The sequence below is a fragment of the Symphalangus syndactylus genome, chromosome 5 (genome assembly GCF_028878055.3).
Source record: "Symphalangus syndactylus isolate Jambi chromosome 5, NHGRI_mSymSyn1-v2.1_pri, whole genome shotgun sequence".
Taxonomy (NCBI): domain Eukaryota; kingdom Metazoa; phylum Chordata; class Mammalia; order Primates; family Hylobatidae; genus Symphalangus; species Symphalangus syndactylus.
Genome location: NC_072427.2, coordinates 82192066 through 82215282, shown reverse-complemented (window position 1 = coordinate 82215282; position 23217 = coordinate 82192066). Strand labels below are relative to the sequence as shown.

General features: G+C 56.0%; 1 protein-coding gene and 1 long non-coding RNA gene across 4 annotated transcripts in view; one reads left to right on the top strand and one right to left on the bottom strand.

Moving 5' to 3' along the window:
- TSPAN11 (tetraspanin 11) overlaps positions 1 to 20889 on the top strand; it is a 68008-nt gene extending 47119 nt beyond the window's left edge. For 2 of the 3 annotated variants that reach the window (XM_055280085.2, XM_063639228.1), the window contains exons 4-8: positions 5139 to 5213; positions 6143 to 6247; positions 9098 to 9256; positions 9611 to 9697; positions 18764 to 20889. In XM_055280085.2, coding sequence (XP_055136060.1) covers positions 5139 to 5213; positions 6143 to 6247; positions 9098 to 9256; positions 9611 to 9697; positions 18764 to 18823 — 486 coding nt within the window. In that variant the 3' untranslated portion in view covers positions 18824 to 20889. The remainder of the gene's footprint in view (positions 1 to 5138; positions 5214 to 6142; positions 6248 to 9097; positions 9257 to 9610; positions 9698 to 18763) is intronic. The other variant, XM_055280086.2, reaches the window with a different exon arrangement.
- LOC129483135 (uncharacterized) lies at positions 1174 to 18868 on the bottom strand. The gene is made up of 6 exons (XR_010120765.1): positions 18784 to 18868; positions 13666 to 13980; positions 6451 to 6674; positions 5878 to 6003; positions 4790 to 5253; positions 1174 to 1469 (listed from the first exon to the last, which is right to left on the bottom strand). It is a non-coding gene; the product is annotated as an uncharacterized lncRNA (long non-coding RNA).
- Positions 20890 to 23217: the final 2328 nt, after the last annotated feature.

The window sequence follows — 23217 nt, the reverse complement described above, 5'->3', positions numbered from 1 at the left end:
TTATTGTTACATATGGGTACCATGTGCTAGGCTAGGCTTGGTGCTCCAGGGCTGTGCAGATGAGTAAGGCACTGCCTCTGCCAAGGAAGGGTTATTTTTTTTCTTTTGCTGGAAGGGATGCCTGTCTATTGCTCCCACTACAGAAAACCTGCCTGCCCTCTGCTCCTCTACTGTTTTGAGAAGCAAGGCCAGCCTGCCCTGAGTTGGGGTATTGCCTCCTAAGCCATGGGCCAGTGATTCTGGAGGCTCCCTGCCGAGAATTCTGGGCCCTATTGGTGGAGCGGGGACACTTTCTGGCACAGTGAGCTAGGAAAAGCCGGACACCATGAGGTCCTGTGAATTCTAACTACATGGAAATATGGGCTGAGAATTTCTTATTACTGTCTTTTGTATAATAATTCAAAAAGCAATACCAAACCCAACTTAAAGAAGGCAAAAGGTGTTTCCAGAACCTTCTCGATGCTTCCTAGAGTCAACCCCTAACACAAACCTTATGGCGTCACACCCCTCCCCAGCTCACCGAGGCAACTGGAGGAATCCACAGCTGCTTCAGAAAACAGATCCCCAAGGAAACATTGAGAGCTCTTGGGTTGTACCTGGCCTCATGGAATTCCCTTGTGGAATTCCAGCCCCGGGGTCCCAGGGGGATGTGAGCTGAAGCAATATAGGCTTCCCTGATCCTTCCTTTTGTCAAGGCAAGCAGGCTTCTGCCGCAGAGGTGCCCTCCCAGGCAGGCGCAGTGCTGCACGGGGTTCCGTCCATGCTCTGTTTCCAGCTCCTCGGGAGCTAGGTAACATTCCTTGGATCTTATTTTTGTGGCTCCCACAGTGCATAGGGACACGTAAGCAAATCAAGTCCCAGCATCAGCCTGAGAACCTGAAGGTAAATGTGTGACCCAGGGTTTTGCAGCCTCGGCACTGCTGGCATTTTGTGCCAGATAATTCTTCACTGCGGGAGGCTGCCCTGCAGCCAGTGGGATGCTTAGCACCCGGGCCTCCACCCTCTAGATACTCCTTTTGCCAAATACCCACTGGGTACAAAATTGAGCCAGATTGAGAACCACTGGTGTAAATTTAACTAAGGTAACTGTGCTATGCTACTCTCAGATCAGAAAAAGATTAAGCTACTGCCCCCAGCATGGGGCTGGTTATGCTCCAGCCAGTTTCTGCTGTCTCATAGGTGTACTTTATTAGAAAGTGCACTCCTGCGTCTTTATCAGAGGATGTCTGCTAAGCGTATGTCTAGACCCAGCACCATGCCGGGCACTGTGGAGGAGCCAGAAGCAACCTCAGATGTGGTCCCTGTTTCTCTGAAGCTCACCGTCATTCTAGGGGACAGAGTGGTAACACCTGAAGCAAGAGCAGTGCTACAGAGCAATGGGTAAAGCTGTGTCACTCATCCGGTGATGACCTACACTGAGGAACCGCACAGCAGGCAGGGGAGGGACACAGAGGTGAAGCCCAGTCCACCTGAGGAGAGAAGGGCAAAGCAGAGAGCGCAGGTGTCAGGAGACAGCAGATGACGCGCTGCAGGCATTCAGATGGCGGGGCGGGGGAGTGGCAGTTGCTCCTGCCCGAGGATAGCCTGGTGGAGCCAAGACTGAGCTGAGCTGGGTGTGGAAGGACAGGTAGGCACCAGCATTCCAGGCAGGGGGACAGGCAGGGCAAAGGCCCGAAGGCTGGACGCTTGGCCTGTGTGAAGGGAACTGTGTGCAGCAACACCAGGAACACTTTTCAGCTTCGCACACAGAGCCCGAGTGTGCCGCAGGGGCCCCGAGATGATCCCGCCGGACCCAGGGAGTCAGGAAAGGCTGGGTAACGCGCAGGGTGGAGGGGCAGAGGTGACGGGTCTGTCCGAGCCCACGATCTCACCCGGCTGAAGCCCCAGCTTCTTGATGAGGGACCCTTCGCCTGCCTCCTGGGCCTGTCACACACCTGTCCAGGTGAGTCACATACCTGCAGCCTCCCTGCTGTGGAAGCTGCTGCCTGGAGCCAGCGCCTGTGCCCACCAGCACCCGGCCTCAGTACCCTCGAAGCCCCAGGCCAGGCCCTCACTCCCCTCCCAGGCATCGTTACACACTAGAGCTCAAAAAGGCTATCCCCACACACCACCGCCCCTGCCAAGCACTGTCCCCTCCTCCTGACCACTCCGCACGTCAGATAGCCTGTTTGATGCCTCGGAACCAGCCTGCGCAGGGATAGCATGTACTAATTTAGCCAGCCACTAAACCAAGGGGTGAGGTTCAGTATCTCTACCTCCCCATCCTGCCTGTTCCCCACCCTGTCTTCAATAGTAAGTGGGGCAGTGACTTTCCCCGAGAAGCGGTGTGACACTGCCAGCTCTCCAGGAGTATCCTGTGGGCCTGACTCACAGCTCACAGTGGTGATGGAGAGAAGGAAGGTAGAGAGATGCCAGGATGCGGCTCTCCTAGCTGCCGGCAGCCTGGGTGCTCCTGTCAGGGGCACTCCATCACCTCTTCCTCCCGTGCCCCAGAGGTCTCTGGCAGCCACTGGCATCAATGCCTTCAGGTCCTGTGCAGTGGGAGGGAGCCGGCCTCAGCACCGTAGCTGGGGATGGTGGAGGGAAGTTTGGAGCAGGCAGGAGGGGCACATGTCAGAGGAGCCGCAGGGCCCAGCAGTGTATGGCAGGTGAGAGCCCCTGAGTCAAGGAGGCTCAGAAACAAGGATGCCTCACCCTGCGTGGGGTGAGGGTGAATGTGTAGCCATGCTGTAACTGATGGGCCAGGTGGCTCCCAGGGGGATCACACTCTGGCATGGACTAGCTGCGCCTGCCACTGGCTGACGAGGACCACACCCCTCATGCTGAGAACCTGGAGCTCTGGGAGGGCAGGAGGCAGGTCACATCACGGGAAAGTACATTTCCCCTCTTGTTGGGTCCTTGTTAGCCCTAAAGTTTGCGTCCTACACGAGGGGACCAAAGAAGGCTGAAATCCAGCCCATGCAACTCTTGCTGAGCCGCGTTTTTCTAATTTGCACCTAAGCGCTAGCAGCCATCCAGCTAGAGCCAGCATGTGGTGGAGCCTGGACCCAACCCAAGTCCACTGACGTTTCCCCCAGCCTTCCTCGGTGTTTGGGCCCTGCTTCTCAGAGGCTCCTCAAGCAGGGGGACCATCCACAGACTATCTCTTCAGCCTCCTGCCTCAGCTTACCCTGCATACCACTCAGTACCACATGCAGCATCCACACTCCTCCCCAGGGAGTAGAAAGTTCGTAGGGCAGAGGGAATGTGCCCTTGTGGAATCTGCAACTCGGTTCCGCAACTTCCTGACCTCCCAGGGACCCAAGAGCGTGAATCCTCTGTTCAGACAACCTGTGCCTACATGCAGCATCTGCAAGCATGTCCTGAGGCTGACTAGACCCCTGGCATATGTGCCCCTAGCCTGCACCACACCCAGCCCTCTCCACACACCCCCCATCCCGCAACGGGCATCTGACCCTGGAGAAGGGGCAGACAGAGCTGTAGGTTTTTCCTGATGCAGTGAAGAGCCTGGGGTAGGAAAGGGGCAGGGACCTTGCATTGTGCTCTTGGCCTCAGGCCCCACAAATGATGGGGCTAGGCCTGACATTGTTATTCTGAGACTGGAAACTCTCCCTGTGTCCCTGATGCCGGGAGCCTATAGGACACAGTAAAATTGCAATGAGGAGGTGGGTAATGCACTTCATTTGAAAGGAAACCTTGCTCTTGGACCACAGTTCTTTTCCTGTGAAAAGAAATGGCCCCTCTCCTGTATTCCTTAATCCCGGCCCATGCCAGGCTCCCTGCTGAGTGGTGCAGGAGATGGCTGGGCAAGGCCCATGGGCCCATGGATTAGCATTGCCTCTGAATGCCCACCCCCCCACCGCCACCCGCCACCGTATCCCTACTGCCCACACTCCTTTCCCTGCTGGGTGAGCCCTAGAGTCTCAGTCTCATCCACAGGCTGGGCCTTCCCTAGAATCCAGCCATCCCAGTGACCATGGGTAGCTGCTCTGCTGTGGCCAGGTGGGTGGGCAGTGCCTGGGGGAAGCCTGGGTGGCAGGTGCTCATGAGTCTGGCTGAGCTTCCCCACAGTGGGGCCGATTTCCATCAGTAGTGCTCCCCCTCTCTCGCCCTCTCTCCTCTCTTCTCTCTTCTCTCTCCTAGTCCCTGCCTGTGAGCTCCGTGGCTGCCTGTAGCCAGCTTCATCCCCCTCTCCCTGCTCCTCCAGGGTGGGGTGAGAGGGAGGCCCCACATGCCTTCTAGGCCTGTCTGCTCCTGCAAGCAGAGTTGGTCGAGCAGGGTCTCAGGAGCCCTCCTGACTGTGCAAGCCAGGTGGGAGTGAGAAGGAAGCAGGGCCCATGCCCTTCTACAGGTCACACTGAGTGCAGGGCTGGGAAGCCAGCAGCAGCAGCAGGGCTGTGAGATGGGAGGAGCAGTGGTTAGGGGAATGAGAACCGCTGCAGGGCCGTGAAGAACCGGAAATGGGCATCAGGGCTGAAAGACAACACAGGAATCTCCTTCCCCTGCATCTCTGATTTGCTTTTTCCTGAGCCTTGGTGGTCACAGTCCACCCTGGTCCCTGCACTCCAACTTCAAGGGCACTCTCCACTCCCTGAACACAAATGCCCCATGCTTCCTGCAGGCTCCAGGCTTTTCACTTGTTCTCCCCTCTTCCTGGAATGTGCTTCCCTCCTTCACTTAGCAAATGCCTATTCAGTCCTTAAAGATGTTACTTAGGTGTCACCACCTCCAGGAAGTCTTCTTTGACTGCCCACCCTACCAGAAGCCTCCCACCATTTCTAGAGCTTACCCTGTAGTTGCATTTGTAACACAGCATTGCAGTCAATCATCTGTCTTCCCACCATCAATAACTTTGAGAGCAATGGTTGTCTTACGCTACCTGGCACCTGGCATGTAGCAGGTATTTAATACATATTGGATGAGTGGATGCATTACTGAATTGTCAGCAGACCAAGGAGGGAAGGAGTAAGTGGGGAACTTGGTGCTGGCAGCCAGTGAGGCTGGTACATCCAGGAGGAAGATGGTATGGATGATAGGGGTCCCAGCAGGTATCTCTACCACCCCCACCACTGTGGGGAAACATTTGTCATGGCAGCATCCTGATCCCAGTGGTGACCGTCCTCTCTCTTTGCTCTTAGTATTTCTGCCTGTTGCTCGTCATCTTCCTGGTTGAGCTGGTGGCAGGAGTCCTGGCCCATGTGTATTACCAGAGGGTAAGTGACGTTTCCTCCTCCTGCATCCTCTGTCAGTGCCCTGAAGAAGCAATGTGGGTAGGGAGGTTTGCATTGTGATGAGAGAGGCTGCGGCAGGCACAGGGGTGGTCCTGTTTCCCAGGCCCCGGCAATCCTCCTACACATCTGCATCCCAGCTGCTAGTCCTGGCTCCAGCAATTCTGTGCTGCATCTGTGGATGCTGCTGTCTTCCATGTGGGGGCTGGGGACAGGGGCGTCCTGTGGGACACTGGGTCATCCCTCTCCCCTTCCGAGGATGGTCTAGAGGATGGATCCATCTGTCAGAGACATCCAAGAAGAAAGGCCTGGGCCAGGGTCACATGCCAGACCCCGAAACAGAATCAGGCCTTGCCTGCCTGCATTGAAAAAGGATGGAGTGAGGCCCAGAGTCAGTCCTATCCACTCCCACCCTTGAGCCCTCTGAATCAGGGATTCGAGGTCATGACCAGGGTGATGTTTGGCTGGTAGAGACAGTGCCACCCTGCTAGTTGTTTCAAGCCAGTGCTGATATCATGCCCACAGGGTAACAATTATAAATATTTTCAATATCACCTCATGATCACAGTTTAGATCAACAGGCATTTCAAAGCACCCCGTGTCTGGCCTCACCACCGCCTCCCACCAGCTTCTGGATGTGGCGCTTTACCTGAGCCGTCTCCCCAGCCTCTCTCAGCTCTGCCCATCACACCTCTGCCCTAAGTTGCGGCTCAGTTTTTGTATCTTCCTCTCCATAGCCGTCTTCTGCACTGTCTCTGGCTGATGGTCCCTTACACTGTTGAGAAACCTCCGCATCACACCATCCACAGTCCACAGTGTTCTAGAATTAGCTGGGGGGGTTGGGAGTGGGCCTGGTGCCAGGGCAGGGGTGAGGCTGGTCCCACTGATGGCGCCTTCGCTCCTACCCTCCTCAGCTGAGTGATGAACTGAAGCAGCACTTGAACCGGACTCTGGCTGAGAACTACGGGCAGCCCGGAGCCATGCAGATCACCGCCTCAGTAGACCGGCTCCAGCAGGATGTAAGCCATGCCCCATATGGCCTTGAAGGCCAAGCCCACATGGGTTCAAACCCTGACTGTTCTTTCCCGTCTGGGTGACCCTAGGCAAGTTACTTACCGTCTCTGAGCTTCAGATATCACATCCTTAAAATGAAGCCTCTTTAGGGCATATGAGCATTAAACATGGTCACATCTGTAGATGTCCCCACTGCCATGAAAAGTACCTGTTGAAGCCTGGTTCCTCTCCTTCCCCGACCACCTCCTCCAGGCCCCAGCCCTGCTGCCTTCCCGTTCTGGGGCCTCTGTGGCCAGGAAGCCGGCTGTGCCAGGAGAACTCCATCTCCTGCCAGGATCTGGGCCAGGAAGCTCCTCTCCAAGCTGCTTATATCTGTGGGGCTGCCTTCCTCCTTCCCCGGGGAGCTGGCTGCTGCGGCTCTGTAAGAGTGAGCTGTAACCAGCAGAGGTATTTCAGTTAAGCTGCCATAAGAACCCTCCAGTGTGAGCCATCAGACAGAACGCTGGGGGACAGAAAAGTTTTCTCCTAAGAAGAGATGCAGCAAATCCCTCCAGGGACACCCACTGGCCTGACCAGACATAAGGGATGGGCAAATGGACCTCACAGCTGTCCTGTTCAATACAGCAGTCACCACCCACATGTGGCTATTTCCAGCTCAGTTAAATACAACATTCAGTTCCTCAGTCACACCAACCACATTTCGAGTGCTCATTAGCCCATGTGTCCAGTGGGCTCTGATCAGACAGCACAGATGTAGGACGCTGCCTTCATGGCAGAAAGTTCTCCTGGACAGCACTGCTCTAGGATCCCGATGTGTCGATGTCAGAAAATTTAAGACAGCGCCACCTGCCCACTCTGGTCCCCCTTCTCTCTGCCACCCCACTCCCCACCCCCTCCCCCGGACCTGGCTTGGTCTTGGCTCCGGAATGTCAGGCAAGTAGAGGAAGTAGATGTGGGGAGCTCTGAGCCCCAGGGGCATCATGGATCGACTGGAAGGCCCCTCCCCATCTCTCCAAGACTCAGGCCCAGCTCCCAGTGGGCGCTTCAGGGAGGAGTCTCTTCTCTGAAATAGTGGCCCGGGACACGCATGTACACACAAGTGCACACCCACAGACACACTCGCACCCCATGGGCTTAGGACGAGGAGGGGGCAGCACACACTGCTGACCAGCCCTGTGCAAAACCAAGTGTGCACTCCACTCACTGGGCCTCACCTGTGAGGAGCTGTGCTAGACAAAGAGAAATAGGACAGGATCCCTGCCCTCAGGGAAGCTGGACACACAGCAGGCGATGTGCAGGCAGTGCAAGGCTGGGCCACCCTCAGAAGAGAGAGCAGCGGAGGCTGGGAGGGTTCCATGGGGCAGAGGCGGAGTTTGCTTAAGTGAAGAGGGTGGGAGCGGCAGGTCAGGGCCAGGGGCAGATGAGGAAAGGCACAACTGAGAGCGAAGGCTGCGTCGCTGACGAAGACCTGCAGGGTGTCTGTGCATGCGGACACGGCCCTCACACAGGACGGAAACACTTAGAACCCCAGGCCACGTCTCAGGCAGGAGACTGAGCCCCGAGAAAGCAGTGGCTGCAGAGCCAGGGCTGGCACCCGGCCCCAGCAGCAGCACGTGGACGTAAATGACAGAGACACACAAAGCTGTATTCACACAAGCGTGATGGTGGAAGCAGGTGTCTCTCCTTCACCACCGACTCAGCGCCGGGCTCCTTCTAAGTGCTTTATATGAATCACCTCTTTCAGTCCTCACAACAGCATGGCATGGAGGTACTTTTGTTGTCCGCATTTTACAAATGACACAGCCATCAGGTGGCACCAGCACAGACCGGCAGGGTCACGTGGAATGTGCAGTTCCCGTGTGACCCCTTCTGCACACTGTGCCAGTCCCTGCTCTGTGTGCTGTCATGCTCTCCTCAGTTCCTGGGGCCCCTGTTCATCCCTGTGGATTGTTCCTGGCCCCGGACAGAGCATTAACCCCTTCCTCCTCTGTGCCACACACGAGCTTCTGTCATCTCCTACTACGCGACAGTGGACGCTAAGCTACCCAAGGGTAGGCCCCATGCCTTACTCAAGTTTGTTCGCTCCAGGCACATAGTAGCTGTCTAGCAAACTCTTGTTAGCTGAACTAAACATACCTGCACCCCACCGACCTCCAGACATACACCAGCGACAGCCTCACAGCAGCCCTGTTCTCTGTCCTGTGTAGGAACTTTGAATCTCAGTGCCACAACTGGGAAAGGCAAGAAGCAACCCATGTCCGCTGTCTTGGAATCATTTTATATCTGGGCTGGCGCTTCCCTGCCCTGGGGTGGTGCAGATGACCCCAGGTCTTAGCACTCATGACAGCCCCTCTGGTTGACACTGGTCTCCCAGTGCCATGGGCGGGTCTGGGGCTCTGAGACTTTAAAGCCTGAATGGGGGCCTGGGAGCCGCTGGCCAGGCTAGATCTCTGTCCCCACGTCCTGACCCCTGGGTGACCAGGAAACTCCCCTGCCTTGTGGTTTTGCCTACCCTGGGCTCTGCCACCCAGTGGTACACAGCCTCACTCTCTGGGGACCCACCTCGCAGACCCGGCCTGCCCCCAAGACACCCAGCATAATCTCCTTAAAGGACTTGGGTGGCTAAAAAGCTGGCAGGCAGGTATCCTGCAGGCCGTTCGGCAATGAGTCTGAGAAGGGCCCTGGCGTGACCAGCTCTCTGCTCAAAGCATGGGAAGGGAAAACACATTATACAAATACTAACTAACCATGGTTCGGAGAGACAAATAGGGGTTGGGTTAGTGTTTGAATAATGTGTCCTGCAGCCTGGAATCCTACGCAGGCCTCTCACCTCCAGCCTCTGCCTCTGCCTCCAGTTCAAGTGCTGCGGAAGCAACAGCTCAGCCGACTGGCAGCACAGCACGTACATCCTGTCGCGGGAGGCTGAGGGCCGCCAGGTGCCCGACAGCTGCTGCAAGACAGTGGTGGCGCACTGCGGCCAGCGGGCCCACCCCTCCAACATCTATAAGGTGGAGGTGAGCACCCAAACTCAAGCTGGGGGTGAGGAGAGGGCCCTGGCCTGGTCGTTCAGGAGCCCCAGAAAGGCTGGGTCAGGCAGGTGGGTGTGGGAAAAGCAGGACACATGTGCTTCTTGGCCACGAGCCCACGGTGCCTGGGGCTTTCCAGAGTCTCTACAAGCAGCTCATACCAGAGAGTCTAGGACACCATGGCATGCCCCAGGGACCACTGCCTGTGAGCAATTCAAGGTTGGGTCCAGCCTGTGAGTCCTCTGGTCTGTCCTCAGCCTCTGCTGCAGTGACAGCCCGCCCTCCGTCCCCACCCGTGCCTGCTCCTGGGCCATGGCCACATCACCTGCCCTTCTCTTACAGGGCGGCTGCCTCACCAAGCTGGAGCAGTTCCTGGCTGACCACCTGCTGCTCATGGGGGCGGTGGGCATCGGGGTGGCCTGCCTGCAGGTGAGTTGCAGTGCGGGGACTGGCGGGGGTGGAAGAGCTCTGAACCCCTCTCCCGTTGACACAGGTCTTCAGTAACCACCTGGGCTGAAATAACTGACCCTTTGCACACCCGCGCCCTACCCTGCTCTCTTCTTCTCTCCCCTTCCCTCTGCAACCAAGGCTGAATCCCACGGTCAGTCTCTCCCCCAGAGAACATGAAGGAAAATAGCTGGGGGACAACATGAACTTGTCAGGAACAGGGACCTGGGCGGAGTGTGAGTGTGGGCTCAGGTATGTGCATGCACCCCATGTGTGTGCACGTGGGGGCGAGCGTGTAAGCCATCTGTGGTACGTGTGTCTGCATGCTTCTGGGTCCATGTGGTTGGGGTTGTATGCACGTATATGTGTTTAGGGGTGCTTGTGCATGCGTGTGTGAGTGTGCACATATCTGCATTCATTCCTTTGTGTGTGCATGTGTGTTTGTGTGTATAGTCCTCCATGTCCATGGGTTCTGCATCTGTGAATTCAACCGTCGATCAAAAATATTCCAAAAAATGGATGATTGCATCTGTACTGAACAACCTTGTCATCATTCCCTGAGTAATGCGATATACTGACTGTTTACATAGCATTTACACTGTATGAGGTAGTATAAGTAGTCTAGAGATGAGTTAAGGTATTATATAGGGAAGAATGTGCATAGGTTATATGCAAATATTGCACCATTTTATATCAGGAATTGAGCATCCATGGATTTTGGTGTCCAGGGCAGTGACTGTGTGTCTGTGTGTGTGTGTGTGGGTGTGGGTGTGTGTGTGGGTGTGTGGTGTGGGTGTGTGGGTGTGGGTGGGTGGGTGTGTGTGGGGGTATGTGGGGGTGTGGGGGGGGTGTTTTGGTGGGTGTGGGTGTGTGTGTGGGTGTGGGTGTGTGGGTGTGTGGGGGGGTGTGTGGGTGTGTGGTGTGGGTGTGTGTGGGGTGTGTGGGTGTGTGTGGGTGGGTGTGTGAGTGTGTGGGGGGTGTGTGTGTGGGTGTGTGGGTGTGTGGGGGGGTGTGTGGGTGTGTGGGTGTGTGTGGGGGGGTGTGTGGTGTGGGTGTGTGTGGGGTGTGTGGGTGTGTGTGGGTGGGTGTGTGAGTGTGTGGGGGGTGTGTGTGTGGGTGTGTGGGTGTGTGTGTGTGTCCTCATCCAGCTGTCTCCCTGAGGAGCAATGCCCTTAGCTCCCATTTCTCCCTGTACCCTCTCCCCTAGCTGCTACCCAGGAAGTCAGGGTGACTCTCTCAGGTTGCTCTAGTCAAGGGTCCGAAGGAGGGGAGCCAGGAAGGCCTCCTCAGCGGCAAGGGCCCCTGCAGTCCCCAGCTCACGGACACGCCTGCTTCCGCTCAGCAGGAGCTGAGTGTGGGCTGTCCTTCTAGGAGTCTTGCTGTCCTGCGCAGCCCTTCCCACTCCAGGACTAAGCACCGTCTAGAGAAGGGGAGGAGCAGAGGGAGGCTTTGGCCTCAGAAGGCCCGGGTCCAGTCCTGGCTTTGCTCCTAGGCAACCTCGAGCTACCTAACTTCCCTGTGCATTGACTTCTTCATCTGCAAAATGTGGACCGTTTCCCCAGTTCTTAAGGTCTAAGAATGAGGCGATGCCTGCGACCCACTTATGAAGTACCTGGCACATAGGAAGGCCTCCGGAAGTGGAAGCTGTCTTTCTCCGGTTTTCTGTAGACTTCAAGGATTTCTGATACTTCCTCTCATTGGGTCCACACAACAACCTGAGACCCAGGCCAGACAAGGAGTAGTGTTCTTCGCTTTTTTTTTTTTTTTTTTTTTTGCGACAGAGTCTCACTCTGTCACCCAGGCTGGAGTGCAGTGGTGCAATCTCAGCTCACTGCAACCTCTGCCTCCCAGGTTCAAGCAATTCTCCTGCCTCAACTTCCCAAGTAGCTGGGATTACAGGCGCCCGCCACCATGCCGCCTAGTTTTGTATTTTTAGTAGAGGCTGAGGTTTCACCATTTTGGCCAGGCTGGTCTCGAACTCTTGACCCTCAGGTGATCTGCCCGCCCCAGTCTCCCAAAGTGCCGGAATTATAGGCATGAGCCATGGCACCCAGCTGTTCTCCACATTTTACAGATCAGAAAGTTGAGACCCAGAGAGGTGACTTACCCAAGGCCTCACACCCTGAACAGCACCCAGGTCTCCTGGCTTTGGTTCTTTCTTTGCTTTCCCGAACTCCCTACAATGACACAGAGGTCTGTGGGAAAGAGAAGCAGGGGACAGTGGCCTTGGCTGGCTTAGAGAGACTTCCAGTGCAGGGTCCTTGGAGACCATGGTGGCACCTACCCACATCATCTGTGGGCCTGGAGGGTCTATCTGCAGCCTAACACACTGGGAAAAGGGTCTGTCGCCTCTGGAGGGACACCCATCTTGGTTCTGCCACCTACAGCTGTGTGACCTAGGGCCAGTTCTTTCACCTCTGAGCCTCAGTTACTAATTTGTAAAATGGGGCTAGTTATACCTTATCTGCTGCCTGGTGGTGGGAATTAGCGATATCCATGTAAGTCACTTGGCTCATGGCTGAGCAGATAGCAGGTGTTCAATAAATGATACCCATCATTTTTATGATTTCTGCATTAGTACGTTGTCTCTCAAAAAAAAAAAAAAAAAAAAAGCTCTAGTTTTTCCTTGGCCAGACCAGCCTGCTCCCCCTCATCCTCACTCAGCTGCAAGGCCAGGGAGCCCAGGTGGCATGAGCATTGCCCCTCTAGTGCACTTCCCCAGGGCAGGCCTTCTGTCCTGTGTGCTGAACCCCAGGGGAGTAGTCAGTGGGAACAGGGGAAGGGATGCTCAGCAGCACAGAGCAGCTGAACTTTCCAGAAACCTGTTACTCCAGGTGTTGAGGGGGCCTGCTCTGTATGGACACTGACCAGGCCCGGGCCACTCTGTCCATTTCTTCTTCACCTCTCTGGCCTTGAGAGCCTGTAGAAGCTGCAGACGAGGGCAGTGAGGCCGAGGGCAGGGAGTGGGGCTGTGGATGCCCAGAGCCGACGGTCAAGGTAAACCGCACTGCTGCGTAAGTCTGATACTGAAGAGGTCAGGTTGATGGGCAGTGGACCTACAGGCCTGCCATGCCTCCTGGCCGCTCCCAACCCCCACCACGCAGTCTATTCCTTCACCGTTGCTGTGGAATGGCTTTTGGTGGCTCTCAACCTCTTGCCCAGTTTTTTCTGCTGTGGCCCACTGAGCCAGCCCTGCAGCAGCCAAGCCTTGGGTTAGAGCTCCCTCTGCCAGCTGGCGCTGGGCACTGCACTGCTCAAGTCCCAGGTGGGTCCTAAGCTTTGAGAAAGGGCTCATACCAGTCTCTCCCCCACGGCCATAGTTTCCCTCCTAGCGAGCAGACACCGGGCATTTATCTCCCCTACGTACCCAGCCTGGCACTTCCAAGACCCCCGAGGTTCGGGAAATATCAGTCCAACGTGGTGTCATAATGTTCCCCAGCCCCCAGCTACTGCAAGAAATCTTGCTTTGGAGTTACAGGGCCTGATTTCTAAACATAGCCCCACCTCTTGCTGTGCGACCTCAGGGAAATCTCATTCCCTCTCTGAGCCCTTAGTGTCCTTACCTGTAAAATGGACAGATTGGATATTTGTGAGCCTTTTTTAAGTGGCAGCATCCTCTTTTCAATGGAAAATGGTCCATGTGGGAGCCCAGTACATAAACCACAGGAGGTGGAGCTGTTCCAGGCAGGGACAGGCCTAGCGTGACGGCCTCCCCTCACTGCCCTCGGTGGCCCTGAGCTACACTAAGGGTTTCCAGCACAGCTTGAAAGCTGTGGGTCTAGCCCATTTCTGTGGAACCTTCTGGATCTAGCGTTCTATGATTTTTCAGTAAGGTTCCCATCGCAGGAACCAGTGACCTTGAGACTGATGTCCTGCAACACCTGGGGTATTAAAGCAGATGGTTTGTGAACACTGAAAATGAAGCAGAATATTTAATGAAGGGAGCACACCTTGATTTCAGCCAGGTATTTGGCAGTGCATTCCTTGTTGCCTTGTGGACGTGTGGACCAGGCACTTGTATGCTCAGGAGAAATCAGGCAGGCTGGATGGCCACACTGTGAGAGAAAGATGAGGGACTTCACGTCAGCTTGGCCAAAAGTCTCCAGGAACGGGCCGTGGCCTTCAGCCTCAGACCTGTCTCTTCATTTTTCTTGGTGATCTCAACGAAGACCCAGGAAGCATGCTGAACTATTTACTTAGCATTTCTGGTCTGTTGTTTGATAAAGCCAGCATTGAAAAAAGAGCTGGTTGGATGTGAAGATGTGCTGAAACAAAGGGTAAAACATTTCATAGAGTTAAAGTCCTTGCACTTGAGCTTTGTTTTGTTTTGCATTTAAGCCTGTAACAGAGAGAGGCCATCTGCCTGAGTTACATGATAGGGTGCTTGCTGCCCACAAAGATGTGGCCTGGAACTGCACTGGTGGAAATCATGGAGAGCGACAGGGTGTGGGAGGTGCCAGCTCAGGCCACCCTCCAGGTGGGACCAGACCTCCGCAGAGCCCTGGGGCAGTGGTCCTCAACCTTGGCTGCACATTGGGATCACCTGACAAGCTTTAAAACTCCCCCAGGCCTGTAATCCCAGCACTTTGGGAGGCCGAGGCAGGTGGATCATGAACTTAAGAGGTCAAGACCATCCTGGCCAACATGGTGAAATCCCGTCTCTACCAAAAATACAAAAATTAGCTGGGCGTGGAGGCGTGCGCCTGTAATCCCAGCTACTCGGGAGGCTAAGGCAGGAGAAACGCTTGAACCCAGGAGGTGGAGGTTGCAGTGAGCCTAGATTGTTCCACTGCATTCCAGGGCGACAGAGTGAGACTCCGTCTCAAAGAAAAAAAATGACCCAGGCCTGGGCTCCCCACAGCAAAATGAAACAAAATGGTCTGGGGCTGGCACCTGGGCATCAGTGTATTTGTGAAGCTCTCTAGTGATGCCACTGTGCAGCCAGATGCAGAGGGAGGGGCAAGGGGAGTGTGGGGCCCAGAAGTCAGATGTGAGAGAGGTCAGGAGATGGGGAGCAGACGCAGCACCCTTGTGGTCTTGAAATGCCCAAGGCAGTCATGTGGGGAAAGGAGGGACTGTTCCTGGGAGGTTCCAGAGGACAGAAGGGGAAGAGTAGGTGGAATTATTTTCAAGGTGACACATTCAAGAACTTTTTAACAATTTGAATTGCTAAACAGTGGCCCTTGCAGAGTACTAAACTCCCTGTGGCCACAGGTTGGGGCAGAGGCTGGGGGCCGGCAGGGATGCTGAAGGGAGAATCCCCTGCACTTGATCAGCAGAGGCCCCTCCACGCTGAGGTTCTGCATTCCGGGAATGAGTGCACCTATCCCCTCAGCAGGGACCCCCCAGGCTTCTCACCCACCTCAGTCATGGAACAGCACACCAGAGGCAGTTTCAGACCTGGACAGGATCATCACAGTGCTAAGGTACCCCCCGATCAGACTCTTCCACCTGGAAAGGCCTTACAGACTACCTGGACCAGTGCCACCGGCCCTGGCTGCACGCTAGAATCGAGTTTTTTAAATACCATTGTGGCCAGGCGCAGTGGCTCACGCCTGTAATCCTAGCACTTTGGGAGGCCGAGGCAGGTGGATCACAAGGTCCGGAGATTGAGTCCAGCCTGGCTAACACAGTGAAACCCCATATCTGTACTAAAAATACAAAAAATTAGCTGGGCGTGGTGAAGGACGCCTGTAGTCCCAGCTACTCGGGAGGCTGAGGCAGGAGAATCACTTGAACCCGGGAGGCAGAGGTTACAGTGAGCCAAGATTGTGCCACTGCATTCCAACCCCGGGCGACAGAGCAAGACACCATCTAAAAAAAAAAAAAAAAAAAAAAAAACCATAGCTCTGGCGCCCCCTCCACAGACTGGCTCGGATTGTCTGGGCTCGGCTGAGGTCTGTGCATGGGTGTTTTTAAGCCTCCCAGCAGGGTCAAACATACATTCGGGGTTCAGAGTCCCCGGGCTCATCTTACTCATGCACATCTGAAGACATCAAGCCTCACCAGAAAGTCACCTGCTGAAGGTGACGCAGCCGCTGTGGCAGAGCTGGCCAGGCCTCCAGCTCACAGGCCTGCTTCCTCTGTACCAGCTTCCCCTCTTGTGGGTGGACTCTGGAGGCACTCCACTTTGAGGTCACTTTAGAAGCTAATTTCTAGAATATTCTGGCTGGGGAACATTTCACTTAAAATGTCACAGTAGCCCAGCCCTTTTCCTGCAGCCCTCCTCACATCAGCGTCCTGGCAGCCTCCGCCCAGGGGGCCGGCAGAGGAGGTTGTGTTTACTTTGGAACAGAGCTGCTGTGTGCCAGGTGCTGTGCCCAGTGCCAGGGCCCCATTGCAGGCAGGTGCTGTCCCTTCTCCCAGGGAGATTTTACTTGAAGGAAGGGGACAGATAAGTATGTGGCAGTCACAGTGCAGTGCTAGGTGCTGTGTTAGCAGGAGTCCTTGGGTTTAAGAAGCAAACATCAGTGGCCCTAACCAGTCACGGGCGGTCAGGGAAGGCTTCCTGGAGGAAGTGATATCTCATTAAGTCCTGAAGGAGCCTGATAGGCAGTGACAGAGGGGAAAGAGCCAGGGTGAGGGAATAGCATGTGCAAAGCCCTGGCTTGCAGGCGGGGAGCGGGGGTCTTTATTCTGCCTGGCCTCTCAAAGGATTGGGGTGTTGGAAGGACTGGGTGCTGGGGTGTTGGTTCCTGTTATTCTAGTTTTTAAAGAGTCTCGCCAAGGAAGACCCTAGACCAGTGTACAGACCGGGATGTTTTCCTATTGGCAGAGGGGGATTTGAGGCTCAGAGAGGGAGATAGCTTTACCCAAGATCACACAGGCTATTGGTGCAGCCTCAGGTAGAACCTAGCCCACCTCCAACGTGCTCACCTTGCAAGATGGAAACATGTCTCAGAGCATAGAAAACACAAGACAGTCAAGACTGGAATCTGCAGGTCATTAAAAGGGAAAACAAACAATCGTTTTGGAATGACTTCCTGGAAGCTCCCCGGCCCTTCCTTCATGCTCTCTGCTGACAGCCAGGTGCTGACTCAGAAGCCTCAGAGGAAGCTGAAGGCAGGACGGCCTCCCTGTGTGGCCAAGTGTCACACACAGGCAGCTGCCAGAAGATAGCACCAGGCACTGTGTGGCTGGGCCTCCAAGCCGGGCCCAACCCCATCTGCCACCTCCAGCACCTGCGGTTAGCTGGCCTTGTGTTGTCTCTGTGTGCCCCCTGCTGGCTGCTGGAGCCATCCATGCTGGTTTCTCAGTGTCCTCTGTCAGAAGGGAGATGGCAATGCTTATCCAGGAACCAGACTGGGTGGCATCCTGTACCCTTCCACATGCTTCAGCGTGGTGTTCACGTGTGTGTGTGCACGTGGACGCAGTTATGAGGGTCTGGCCCACACACCTCTGCCCCTTTACTGTGCCCGTCCTGGGAGGCTCCCTGGGCATGCCCAGCTCATGCAGGAGCCTGTCTGCTGCGGAGCGTGGCCCCTCCAGTCCTCCCCCAGCAGGAGACGTACACTGTAGGCGATGCAGACATGGTTTCCAGCACAAACCTGTGCCGGTCAAACAGCTCTCTTCTGGCCTCCCTCTTAGCACAGATAAGATCCAGAAAATCCCACAGGAAAATCATCAGACCATGAGGTAGGGACACCTGCATGGGTGGAAAGGCATGACAGCTGCCTGCGTAAAGCTAGCGGGAGATGAGATAACCTCCTAAGCCGCCTTTCAGCCTGAGGCCCCAGGTGGATTAACACTAAGTCTGCAGGCTGAAAGCATTGTTCATGCTCCACACTGTCCTCCAGGTTGGGAGGGATGGAGAGGAGGAAGGAGGGGAAGAGGATGGGCCCCTTCCACACTGCCTCCCCCAGCTAGCCTGTCAGAGACGGTACAGTACGGGACACACGCATCTCCACCAGCCTGCTCTCCTCCCGCTGGATAGAGCTCCACCTGCGTCCAGGTTTGCACCGCCAAGGTCAGGGCAGCAGCAACTGCTAGGAAAGTCAGGACACTGTTTCAATACTTAGGGGAGCCACCTTCCCCCAGGTATGACGGGACAGTCATGGGGCTGCTCTAGCCCAGTGCCCCCTCCTGTGTGCAGAGAGCCGAGACCCAACAACATGTCATCGTCATTATCAGGATCATAATCACATTACCCTCAATGCATCCTTGGGTGGGAGGGAGGAGGACAAGAAGAGGAGGAAGAAGACAGAGGAGGGCCCATGAAGAGCAAGGAGGGAGAATAAAGCCCCTCTGCATTCTGGAAGTGGGAGAAGTGAGAAGGGGGTGTGCAGGGTGATCCTCCCAGGCCTGTGTCTGCTTTGGACCAGATGCTCCAGCCCCTTCTTGTTCAGCTGTGGATACCAACAGAAGGGCTGGCAGACAGGACGCCCGGGGCCTGGGCTTGGTGCTGCATTCTACACTGATTGACAGGCTGAGCTCACCAGCTCTTATTCTATGCTGACTGACAGGGTGACAGCTCAGGGGGCTCTTCCCAGAGTCTCAGTTTCCCCCATGGCTCCTGTACACCAGCCAGAGCATCGAAGATGGACCTGAGTTTTGCTCTGGAGTCCAAGGACAGCAAAACACAGGCAGACTCTTTCCTAGAGAGACAGTCCACCTCAGACAGCTCTGATGAGGGAGTGGAAACATTACTCTTAGGGCCTAATTGAATCAGGCCGTCTCTGGAGAAGATCTAGGACCACAGACCCGCAGATCAACTGGGAGCTTGCTAGGAATGCAGATTCTCAGGCTGCCACCAGGCCTGCAGAATTGTAATAAGGAGGTCCCCAGATGGTTCATGCCCATTAAAGTGTGCAAAGCCCTGCTCTTGGATAGTAGATGGCAGAATGTGGTTCCCCCATGCACACCGCCATCACCTGGGAGCTTGTCAGAAATGCAGAACCTCAGGCCCTACCCAGACATTTTGAGCAGGAATCTGCCCTTTGTCCGGGCCCCAGGGGATTGGAGTGAGCAGCACTGCTCCAGGGCCCTGGGGGCTGGCCGCTTCCAGGAGTTCTGATTTCTCTTTGCTCCTCTGCTCTCTCCCTCTGGCAGATCTGCGGGATGGTTCTCACCTGCTGCTTGCACCAGAAGCTCCAGCGGCATTTTTACTAATGGCCAACCACCTCCTCTTCCAACTGCCCCTCAGGACGACAGGTGGCCACATGCCATCTGCAAGGCCTGCAGAGTTAGCACCAGCTCCACTAGGGCCGTAGATGCCCCTCCTTTGTGCCCAGCTCCTGCAAATCCACCAAGTGCCTGAGACCATAGCTTCTACTGTGCCCACCCAGGCAGGGACCCTCGGCCCCCTCTCCTCCATTTCTGAGGCCCCATGGCCAGATCCTGGGCAGGGAAATGATCCTTTCAGGAGACAACCAGAGCCCCTCACCAGGCATGGGGGCACCTGCGGACTACAGGAGGGTGACGGTTGGGTTCTCTGCTCCCTCCCAGCTGCTGAACCTGGAACAATGGGCAGAAAACCCAGGAACCCCGGCAGTCCTGCATTCAGCACGGGATTCCCCTACCCATGCTCAGAAGCCCTGACCTTGTTGTTTCTGGAAAAAGCACGGGGTGGGGCAGGGAGGGCTGGCATTTCCCCCAAAAGACCTTGCCCTTTGACCTGCCCACTCTCCACACTGCCTCACCTGGAAAGCCATGTCCTGCTGGCCTCATTCCTTCCTACAGGGCCTGGGAGTGGGGAGGCCTGGGTAGGGCAGCCACAGGCTGGGTAGAGCCGCCCTGGCAGGAAGCAGGGGGTAAGGTGGCCACACCAGCACATGCTGCACTAGAAGCAGAGCCCTGCTCCTGCCTAACTGCCCTCCTGGGAGAAACCTCCCTGGGATACCATGGCCCCAAACCCTGGCCTCTAGTGATATGCCCCTCAGGGATCTTCTGTTCCAGGGCCTGGTTCTCAGGAACACCGGGTTTTCAGACCATCTTCAGCTCCTAATGTTGGTGGGTGTCAAACATCTCCTGGAGTGGACCAACTCGCAACCCTACGAAGTCGGAGCCGCTGAGAAGGGGCAGCTCTGAATAGGAGGGGCATCTGCCTGAACCTCACTTTTCCGGGGGCCCTCTCCTTGACCCCATGGCCACCACCACACTGCTTCCAGGGGGTTCCGCTCTGCTTCCCTTCCCATCCGTCCTCGGGTGGACAGAGCTTTTTCCTCGGGTTCTGTCTTGCATCACTAAGTTCAGCAGGGAATTTTCGCAATTTTCAGGGAGAACAGAAGGAAAATCCTAGAAAATACAGAGTATCCATGCTGGCAGCTTTTTGTACAACACCCATAGGGACCCCCGCCAAATGGCTATTACAAGGGGGCAGCCCATTCACTACACAAGAACCCCACACCTGGCTTCCACCCTCCCCAGCTCCTGCACTTCTCCCCAGAGTGGGACCCTCTTACTTCCCCCCTATGAAGGGGGGCACCTTGTTGTGCTAAGGCCAAGGCTGAGCGAGTTCCCAGCTCACCTCCCCGCTTGATCCAGATTGCACTGTGATGAGCACATTGCTGACCTAGGCCAGTCCTGGGGCAGGCGGGCTCTCTCTCCCATACATAGGAGTGGCCTCAAGGCCACCCAGTGCTGACCCCAACAGAGCCCTGAACTGTCCAGAAACTGCATCCTCAGCACAGGAAGTACCCACATGGACAGAGGGAAGCCCAGCCTCGGGGCCGGTTGCCTCCTCTCCTCTGGGTGTTCTCCAGTGGCTTCTTGGAGCCTGGGCTGGTTTATCTCCCCCGCCTAAAAGGCCCTGGAGTTGCCAATGCAAATTCATTAAAAGGAAGACCAGATAGCCCAGACTGCACGGAGGCCGAGAGAAATGGTGTAGTGCGTGATCAGCGTTGCTGCCCTCCAACCTCCTGGGATTTGTGCAGATAATCAGAAACTGACTATGACTCCCAGGCTCTCTGAAGGATGAGATCACAACTGACAACTCTTACTCCAGAGGGAGAGTGGTGACAGAGAGAAAGAGGGTACTGGGCTAGAGCCATGTTCTTCCTGCCGAGGTGTCGGGGGGAGGTGGCAGTGGGCAGGGGGTGCTCGGGCCTTACCTGTCTGCCCTGGTGGGGATGAAAGACAGGTGGCAGGCAGGTGCCCTGTGCACAGCCTTATCATTGAAGGCAGGCCCAGGACAGCCTGCCCCATCTGCCCCAGCCGCATGGGATGGTTGGTCCAGCCTGACTGGGGCAAGATTAGCTGCAATTCCTGCCCTGTGTGTCGTCCAGCCAGACTGCCTCTTGAAAGATGGCTTGTCCAAGCTGCAGACAGTGGTAGGACAACCCAGGGCTTGGAAATCTGACCTCCTTGTCCATGCCAACAGCCTGGGAGATGAGACAGGGCTAGAGGAGACAGAGGCCCAGGATAGGGCAGGTTCTGCCTGCGAGTGTACGATGGCTGGAGTCCAGAGCCAACGATGTGGTCCCCAGCGGGGTGTGCCCCTTCTGCTGACGAGGGTACAGATCTGTACCCAGGTCACTTCCTCCCGGGCCCCTGCTTGGAGGCTGGTACAGCCTTGAGTTCCTTGGAGAGAGAGGACACGCCTGTGGAATGTCACCATCAGTCCCGTGCGGGCAAAAGGCCCCTGCACACCAGGGCCCCAGGAAAGCAGCATCAGGTGCAGGGATCCCACCCAGCTGGCACGGGCATGTCCTTGCCCTGCACACACCATGCTGCCCTTCCCTAACCTCGCAGGGGCAGACACCAAGAGAGAAGGGCGCGTCCCCGAGTCCCCCGGGTGACCTGTATCAGGACAGCAGGCAAGAATGAAACGCGGCCTTGGCTGAGGGGGTGGAATGTTTGTGCCCGTTCGTCTCTTTCTCCCTCCTGCTTCCCCGGCATCCTAGCCCCATCTCCAGGAGCCCCTCAGGCAGAGTAAGTGGGGAGCGTGTCCAGGGATTTTTTCGTGTTTACCAAGGTCCTGCTGCGCGCTTAGAATCTGTCACCGTAAATACTTAACCTTGCAGTTACCCCAGCAAGAGGGCGTCATTTCCCCATTTTATAAATGAGGAAATTAAGGCTGGGCAAAGTTAAGACTTGCTTGTCAGTGGTCGTGGCTGTTGTCTTGCCACCCCCAGCCGGGGAGAAGGAAGGAAAGCTGGGCCGGGTACCCCTCTCCTCAGTGTCCCCCAGTTCTCCATCTCCGTAATGAGCCATCAGGCTGTCATTAAGGAACAGAGTGTCACTCAGGGGGCACTGTCACAAAGCAGCACCCGTGGCACATGGGCCGGGGGCGCAGAAGCCTGGCTCATTTCAGGCTGACAGCTGGACCCCCCGGGTGCAGGGGCTCAGGCAGCAGCCAGGATCCTAAAGGGCCAAGGCCCATGACAACCACCCAGCCCATCACCCCAGGTACCAACACTAACCCCAAAGCAAGAGCAGGGACTGTCCCTCAGCCCTCAGGGCCTTCATGTAGGGTGCGGAATCTCATGTCCACATGGAGGTCACCCCTCAGGTCACACCCACTCCCAGAGCAACCCTGGGCAGGAAGGGGCACCCTGGGGGTGTGTTGACCAACTCCCCTTCAGGTGAGGCCCTTTTCTGCCTTCTTTCTAGCCCCCTGCATGGGGCACCTGCTATTGCTGGGGCTCTGGGGGTGGACCCGGTGTGATTTCTGTCAGGGAGCTTGCGCTGTGCATGGCCAGAGGTGTTTACATCCAGAAGGGCCCAGCACGGCCCTGCGGGGTGTGGGGGGAATATGGTAGATCATTGTGATGTGCCTCGGGGCCCTCTTGCCCTGGAGCCAGCTTTGTTTCAGAATCTGCTACTTGGGCCCTCTTCAGGGTTTTGAGGCTGGAGAAGTGAGTTGGAACAGTGACTGTCATCACCGCCCACCCTGTCACCCACCTGGAAAACATTTTTTTTTTTTTTTTTTTTTTTCTTGAGACAGAATCTTGCTCTTTTGCCCAGGCTGGAGTGCAGTGGTGCAATCTCGGCTCACTGCAAGCTCCGCCTCCCGGGTTCACGCCATTCTCCTGCCTCAGCCTCCCGAGTAGCTGGGACTACAGGCGCCCGCCACCACGCCCGGCTAATTTTTTGTATTTTTTAGTAGAGACGGGGTTTCACCGTGGTCTCGATCTCCTGACCTTGTGATCCGCCCGCCTCGGCCTCCCAAAGTGCTGGGATTACAAGCGTGAGCCACCACGCCCAGCCGAAAACATTCTTGATATACTGGCCATTCTGGGGCTGAGGAGGGAAGGCCAGTCTTTTGCATGGCTGCTGGGCCGGGCTCACATCCACTGAGGGTATAGTGACCAAGCGTCTAAACCAGTCGTTCTCAAACTTCGGTGAGTATCAGAATCACCTGGAAGGGCTTTTGCAAACAGATTGCTGGCCTCACCCCCAGAATTTCTCATCAAGAGTGGGCAAGACCAATCATTTGCATTTCTAACAAGTTCCCGGGAGCTGCAGCTGCTGGCCCTGGAACCACACTTTGAGAACCACTGCTTTAGACCAAACCCCAAAGGAAGATGCAGCCACCCTCCTTTATATGTCACAACGCTCAGGGT